The sequence below is a fragment of the Nanorana parkeri genome, unplaced genomic scaffold (assembly GCF_000935625.1).
Source record: "Nanorana parkeri isolate BGI_ZX_2015 unplaced genomic scaffold, ASM93562v1 scaffold837, whole genome shotgun sequence".
NCBI classification, from domain to species: domain Eukaryota; kingdom Metazoa; phylum Chordata; class Amphibia; order Anura; family Dicroglossidae; genus Nanorana; species Nanorana parkeri.
In genome coordinates, this window is record NW_017307105.1 from 98,786 (window position 1) to 106,883 (window position 8,098).

Consider the following 8,098-nt stretch of genomic DNA (forward strand, 5'->3'; position numbering starts at 1 on the left):
TTAAAAATAAAAAAAACCCCAGTGGTGATTAAATACCACCAAAAGAAAGCTCTGTGTCTCCAAAAAATGGTATAGAATTAATTTCAGTACAGCGTTGCATGACGGAATAAATGTCAAAGTACTGCAGCGCTGAATACTGAAAAGTGGCCTGGCTAGGAAGGGTGTTTAGTGGTTAAATATGCATTTCTTTAATGTTTGCAAAAGGTGAACTTAACCTTTAAAAAAAAAAAAAAAAATACACAGGGGTGAAGTTCATGGTGGCTACAAGGACTACTGCATATGTGTGCAGTGTGTACTGTCAGTAGGCTAAAGCCATGGTCCTTTAGACCACGCCCCAATGCCTTGCGCCATTTAGCCACACCCACTTTGACTGCTTTTCAGCTAGTCCCTCTTTCTCATTTTCTGATTTCGGCATATATGGGCCATGTATACTTACTTCGGCACTTCAGAGATAAAATGACGGACAAGCAAAGGACTAGCAGTGTAACTTTGAGCGGTAATGCTTTTGTGGAAACTTTGCAGTGTTCCCTTTTGAGACGTGACGTCATTAACATGCGGCCGCAACCCTCCCCCCACGTGTGATGCTCTCTGTGTGGAGTAGGAAAGTACAGCTGCTGTCAGGGGTCAGATCTCAGCTGCTGTGCGCTGTCCCCATGTCGGCAAAGAGAAAAGATCCCGATGAACAGGATAGGAAGTGCCGTGGCAGGAGAAGGAAGAAGCAGCGAGGAGACGATGCCGAGGAGCGCTATGTGCCGCCGCCTACAAAGCGGAGACTCGGTGTGAGCTTCGGAGAGGAGCATTTCCGGGAGGCCGAATCCTATGTGGAGAATGGGCTGCGCAAAGTTCGCCCCTATTACTTCGATTTCGAGACGTACTGCAAAGGGCGCTGGGTGGGGAAGAGCCTGCTGGAGGTGTTCAGCTCGGAGTTCCGCTCGGAGCCTCTGGAGTACTACAAGCTGGCTGCTCAGGCTGGGAGACTAAAGCTCAACAAGGAACTGGTCACAGATCTGAATACTGTGCTCAAGGTGGGGTTCTGTACAGGGACCGGGGTGTACATGGCTGCGAACCCTTTACAGGAGGGGTTGTGTACATGGCTGCCAACCCTTCACAGGAGGGGTTGTGTACATGGCTGCCAACCCTTCACAGGAAGGGTTGTGTACATGGCTGCCAACCCTTCACAGGAGGGGTTGTGTACATGGCTGCCAACCCTTCACAGGCGGGGTTGGTTCTGTACAGGGATCGGAGATTACATGGCTACTAACCCTTCACAGGTGGGGTTCTGTACGGGGACTGGGAGTGTACATGGCTACTAACCCTTCACAGGTGGGGTTCTGTACGGGGACCGGAGTGTACATGGCTATTAACCCTTCACAGATGGTGTTCTGTACGGGGACCGGAGTGTACATGGCTACTAACCCTTCACAGATGGTGTTCTGTACAGGGACCGCTGCTGGCTAGTGTGAACAGGCCCTTATTAAGTTAACTGACACTGCTAAATTTGGTCTGGACGTCTAAGCTCCAATGACCTGATCATTCATATTACAATTACTGACCTATAATTCTGCATTATTTATTTGGAAATTCGAAGAAATGTGTTGTGGAATTTTGTGGACTGTGTGTTGGTGTTCCCTGCGATTTCTGCTGGTGATTAGCTTGTATATCTTTTACTTCTTGCTTTCCAGGATAATGATTTTCTGAGGAACACAGTCCATCGTCATGAGCCTCCAGTCACTGCACAGCCGCTACGTATCATAGCTGAGAGTGATGAGATTGTAGCAGTGGATAAGCCTCCATCCCTTCCAGTGCATCCCTGTGGCCGCTTTAGACACAATACTGTCATTTTTATTCTGGGGAAGGAGCACAATCTGAAGGACCTTCACACCATCCACCGACTTGATCGCATGACCTCAGGCGTGCTTATGTTTGCCAAAACTCTTGAAGTGTCCAAGAAGATGGATGAGCTAGTACGTGGAAGACTGGTGAGTCAGAAGAATTTCTTGATGCTTCTTGTTTACCAAGGAAGTGCAGTTATTGATTGACGTAGGCTACTGGGCCTTGCAGATCATCACTAAGAAATCTGTTTTTACTGACAAGACTGTCACTTGACATCTCGGTATCTATAGGTTACTATTCTCTGTTAATAAACAACCTTCTTTGCTGTGTCTTATTGAATAACATTGATTTGTAATATCTGGACAAGCTGTCAAGTAGGGCTGCAACAGCTAATCGATAGAGAATAGTTGGCAACGATTCTCATCATCGATTAGTTGGGGGGCATTTTTTAATACAACCAATGGATTAGTTAAAAAAATAATCGGGTAACTAATTGATTATTAAAATCGTTAGCTGCAGCCCTACTGTCAAGGACATGTAGCTAAAAGGACCCCTTTGTCAGTCCCAGCAGACTCCTAAAAGAATTCTGTTTCTTAAATGGCCCCAGATGTAATGCACCAGGGCATAGGTGTAGTCCTCCACGCCTATATTAACCCCTTCATGACTGAGGCCCTTTTTTCCATTTTTGCACCCATGTTATATTCCACATTACTGTATCAAACTGAATTGGGTGGTTAGGAAATGGAAATCCCGTGCGGACGATCGTATTGCGGCCGGAGGGCATGGCTACAGTGACATTCACTTTAATGGGCCGCCACGCCCCGCAAAAAAGTGAGCCGGCCACAATGCGATGCAGTGCATTCGGGCCAGAACACACTGCATCTGGTGTGAACATACCCTAAGATGGCAACAGGCTGGAGGAGATCAGTTGCTTTGAGCTGCAAAATGGATGGGAACATAATGAGAACAGTATATGATAAACAAAACATGACAAATGATTGATAAACAGCGCTTTAGCTAACTAAATGTCATGTACTTTAAAGTGACGCTAAACTGGGGAGTGAAATCTTTAAAATGCATTTGAGTAATGTAACTATTAACAAAAATGTAACTTATTTGCATATCACTCAGCTGTAGATCCTCAAATCATCTGAGTTCATGCTGACACTGTCCTTCCTTCTGGAGGGTGGCTACTTTTGTTCCCCATGGTCCCTGTGTGTGTTGTACAGGAGTCAACTCTCCAAGCTCACTCCCGTGATAGACTACAATCTCATGTTTAATTTTCTCCTGTGATGGATTGTAGTCCATCACAGGAGCGAGCTTGGAGCGGTGACTACTTTACAACACACACAGGGACCATGGGGAACAAAAGTAGCCACCCTCCAGAAGGAAGGACAGTGTCGGCTCCAATGCAGAGATGATGTGAGGATCCACAGCCGAGTGTAGAGTGGACTGAGCCTGTAAAGAATATACATTTTAGTCATTTTTTTAAATTTTTCTTTTTTTAATTAAAGTGTTCAGTATCAGGTTAATAGTAATTTTGGTACTGGTGTTTATACAATCCCACAGACAATGAGAAGTCATATTCGCACATTGCATACTCTGGCTCTTCCTCCATATTTGTGTCCTGACTGTTTCATTTTCAGTAACGGACATTAGCTGTTATTTTCAGTCTGCTGGCCCTTCCTTGCTTTCACTTTTACTTTATTATCCAAACTAGTTATATTGGTATTGTCCTTTTGTGGTGTTATTGAGAGTATTGCTACCATTTTTGTTAGAAATTAATTATTTTTCTTTTTGTATGATTTTTAGGTGGAAAAGCAGTATGTATGCAGAGTGACTGGTGAATTTCCTGAAGAGATGATTACTTGTGAAGAGCCGATACTGGTTGTTTCATATAAGATTGGTGTATGCCGTGTTGATCCGAAAGGGAAACCTTGCAAAACTGTCTTTGAACGTCTCAGTTACAATGGCAAGACTAGTGTAGTGAAATGCTTCCCTTACACGGGTCGTACTCATCAAATTAGAGTCCACTTGCAGTATTTGGGGCACCCTATTGTTAATGATCCAGTCTACAACACTGAAGCCTGGGGTACCAACAGGGGAAAGAGAGGGGAGATCAACAAAACAAACGAGGAGCTGCTACAGTCTTTAATAGAGGAGCATACAGCAAAACAGAGCCTGGATATTCTGGATATTACAGAAGAGGATCTTCCTATAGCTATGAAAAAAAAGGAAAGTGAGGGATGTGAACAGTGCCCTGTTTCAAGTGAACCTGTATCATCTGAGAGCGATCAGTTGGGTACCAAAACAGACAAGGACATTGAAGCTAGTGTTAATGTGACATGTGATGTCCTAACAGAGGGTCCGACACAAGACACTGATGGAAATGTCAGCAGTGGTGTTCCTGAAGAAAGCAGACATGATTTAATAGATCCACTCTGCGGAGAATGTAAGATTGTGAGGTCTGACCCATCTCCAAAAGATCTTGTCATGTATCTTCATGCTTTGCGGTATAAAGGTGAAGATTTTGACTTTTCTTCTGAATTACCGGAATGGGCAAAAGATGACTGGGTGGAAGGTTGATCTGAAAACAAGTTACAAATGTTTATCATTTACTTGGTGTAAAATAAAATGTTTTATTTTTTTTTATCATACATTTATAACAGCCTTTTATAAACAAAACACAGATGTTGAATTAGTTTTTGGATCCCCCCCCCATTTATAGCCAGTGTGGTTGTAAATGGGTCATTAAGTTGCACCTGACTCGAAAGCACGGTATTGTGATACGGGGTGTGGGAAGTGCATATGGGGTGCCATTCAAATTAATGGCAACGCACCTCCCACACTAGAACGCGCAGCTGGTGTAATTGTGTTGTGCAGTGTGTTAATCGCATGGCACTGTGTGGTTAACGCACTGTACTAGTATGAATGGACCTTCAAAACGACTGACACACACGTTCCAAAAAAAAATTTAAATTTTTTATTTTTTTTTTAGATCCACCCAGTCTCCAGAACTGGAGTTGACCCTCAACCCCCTATCCATATGTGCATTGCTTGTACAGCTCCCCAGAACGCCCTGTAAAGGTGCTGGGAGCAAGAATTTCATGTCACTCTGGTCCTGGCACCTCTACAAGGCACATGAGGGAGCTGTAAGCAATGTATGGATGGATGGAGCTCCCACGCAGCTAGGAATGCACCAATGGCAAGTACTTGTACTTGCCCAAATGCTCCCGATGCCTGTCCTGATACTGGAACTTCCGGTATCAGGAAGGCGGGCGGTGAGACATTACATGCTGCTTGGCTTCCAGATTTGCCGGGAAGCCAGCTCCAGCTGAATGATTTACACCCCCCACGGCTTCCTTATTGGTCGGGAAGCTGGCCTATCAGGATGCCAGGCGGTGAGTCATTACCCGCTTCCTGATGGGCCAGAAAGCCAACTCCATGCTTCCTCGTCAACTGATGACGAGGAGCATAGAGACGGCTAAGCGTGAAAGCTTCCTTAATGGGACCTCTGGTATCAGCGAGTACCAAAAAAAATGTATCGGTACGTGGTGCATCCTATTTTGAATGGCTGCTTTGCGTGAAATCTGACAGTGCTGTGCAAGCGGGAGGCTGAGTAGCCTCTCGTCTACTTCAGCGGAAGGCATGCAGTGATCCACCAGTTGAGAACCATGGTTTAAAGGTGAAGGAGTTAAGAACCCATTTGGTCTGGTATAGATTAAGGCAGCTAACAATCTTGGAATGATATCCACTCTTTATACTTGCAGTAACTGTAATGAAATAGTATGGTGCTGCCATTTTCTGCCCTCCTATGAAAATGTTAGTTGCTTGGCTGTTTCTGGCACCAGTACTTTTGAGTTACAGACCTGCAACAGGCACACTGTACAAAGTCAGAATTCCTCATCTCTAAACTTGTTCTGGATCAGAGACTTAAATCATTGAAGCCAAAGCATCAGGATGGTTGTTAGGGAGCTGGGATTCTTAAAGGAGAGGTCAATGGTAGCAGCCCCCATACGTTTCTCTTGCTATATTCAATTTAAAGTACAGAAACTATCATTAAAAAAAAAAAAAAGTAGACTTGTTCCATTAAAATCCATGTTGTATCCTAATTCTTGAAAGCAAGCCAGCTGTCTCAGATGTAGATGTAATGCAAGCTCTTCAATGAGTTGCATTTTCTCTGCCCTCATCACCCACTCTCCAATCGAGGTAGATAAGAAGGTCTTGTGCAATATTATGATTTCACACTTTTGGCAGCATTTAGCATATGTAGTACAACGGAGTGTTCATTACAAGTGGAGTGAGATAAGCAATAAATAAACCAAGGAACATTTGGGAACGCACCTGGAATTGTTTTAAGAATCTCTGTCCACTAGTGTTGCATTAACAGAGAGGTCCACCAAAAATGGAAGAATGAATCCGGGAGCGCATACAGGAGGGGGGAGTGTACACGGCATGGGACATGTGCTGCAAGCAGTGTACACACATAATTGCTTAGAACCAGGATAAAAGAGTTTTTTGGCAGCAAAGACTGCAAGTCTCATCGGTCAAAACAGTCTTTCTCTTTGCAATTTTTAAATTCTGGACTTTTTTCCGTTTTCAAGTGGGACTAGACTACTGAACTTTTCCCATAATGTGCAAGTGTGCACAGGGGTGTGGAAAAAAAACTACTTGCTAAAGTGGGGGCCCAATCTACTCATCCCTCATGACAATCTGCTTGTTTCGATACCAAAAAATAGTTTTAATCAAAACCGTATTTATCCGTGCTAAATCTAACTATTCTGACCAAGTGCTCACACATTGCGAGCAAAATTCAAAATGCATTGTGCAGGGTTGCACTGGACAGCAGTACAGTCCATAATATCGATGAGTGCTTATGATTGTACACCCGTACCGGCAGAGGGAAAGGACTGTTCGCTGAAAGGTAAGTATAGCGGGGGGGGGTATTGTTGGGGGATGGTTTGGAGAGACAGGACCAGATTTGAGCGGGTAATTCCATTTGCCCAAATTGCCTGGGAAAGTGAACTTATACTGCACATTGTGCGTGTAAGAGAGTTCTGCTGCCTGGCTACCACAGTGTGGCCCACAGTGGAATGGCAGCAGCACTCGGCGCACACACAATGTCCTATGCATGCATTTATTTGCATGCAGGTGGTGGGGGTGGCAGGGTTGGTTTTATTTTTATATATTTTTTTTTTTTTTTTAATTTCCACTTAATTTTATTCCTATTACATGTGATAGTTTGGAGTTGGCCGGTTCTCTTTATGGAACCTGCCCTCCAACACAGAACAGATCTTCTGTGCAGTTTCTGACAGCTGAGACAGGTGGCGCTGTGATTGCAACACTCCGATCTCACTGATCGGAGAGCGGACGTTCTTCGCTCTGCTCCCCGCTCTCCACCCTGAGCTCATTTGCCGTGGTCCCGGGTCCCCCACAAAACATCTGAGATCACTTGTACAAAATGAGTGGCTGCTCCCCTGATCTATATTTAGCTCTGCTAGCCCGCAGCAGCGCTGAATGTAGAAAATAACTACCCACCCGGCGCCCAGAACTGCATGTCCCTGGCGATACGAATTCCACATCCCTGGTGTATAGCATATTTGCACATTATGGTAAGCTCTCCAGCAATGCAACAGCCATGATCTCCCTTGTTTCCTATTTGCCAAATAATCATCTGCGGCTCATTATAGACTAAAAAACAAAATGCTGGCAGGCAGGTAGAAATTGCCATAAATCCCTTTAATTAACCACTTCAGTACCGCCATGTTACACCGCCTTCATTTCAGATTTCAGCGCCGTTCAAGTTTGGCTTTGAATTCCTGTCACACAAAACTAAAAATGTATTTGATATCATTTTATTCGGACAAATAGAGCTTTCTTTTAGTGGTATTTAATCATAATTAAAAAAAATGTTACTATAAACATGTTACTATATAAAGTAAAAAAGACCGAAAAAAAGCCTTTTTCTCTTACTTTCATTTTTTAATCAAAGCAAATATAAATGTCAGGACAATACGCAAATCCCCGAAAATACCCCTTTTGCAAAGCTTCTAGTGACATGCCGTGACATTTTTCAATAAACATATCTAAGAGATATTGAATTCATCTGTGTGTGTGCCGGTGACCTGTTGAGATTACCCTTTTGGAAAGTAGACGCTCCAAGGTAATCCGATTCTTGGGACAGTTTTTTGGGACTGAAGAAACATGCTGCTGTGAAGGGGGATGAAACACGGAGCTTGGTAATAATGCACAATGGTGCCTAATC

At 44.0% G+C, this 8,098-nt stretch overlaps 1 protein-coding gene across 1 annotated transcript; it reads left to right on the plus strand.

Moving 5' to 3' along the window:
* Nucleotides 1-584: 584 nt before the first annotated feature.
* RPUSD2 (RNA pseudouridylate synthase domain containing 2) lies at nt 585-4,431 on the plus strand. Its single transcript, XM_018565358.1, has 3 exons — nt 585-1,025; nt 1,683-1,979; nt 3,646-4,431. The coding sequence occupies exons 1-3, from the start codon at nt 654-656 to the stop codon at nt 4,417-4,419; spliced, it is 1,443 nt and encodes a 480-aa protein (XP_018420860.1). The 5' UTR covers nt 585-653; the 3' UTR covers nt 4,420-4,431.
* Nucleotides 4,432-8,098: the final 3,667 nt, after the last annotated feature.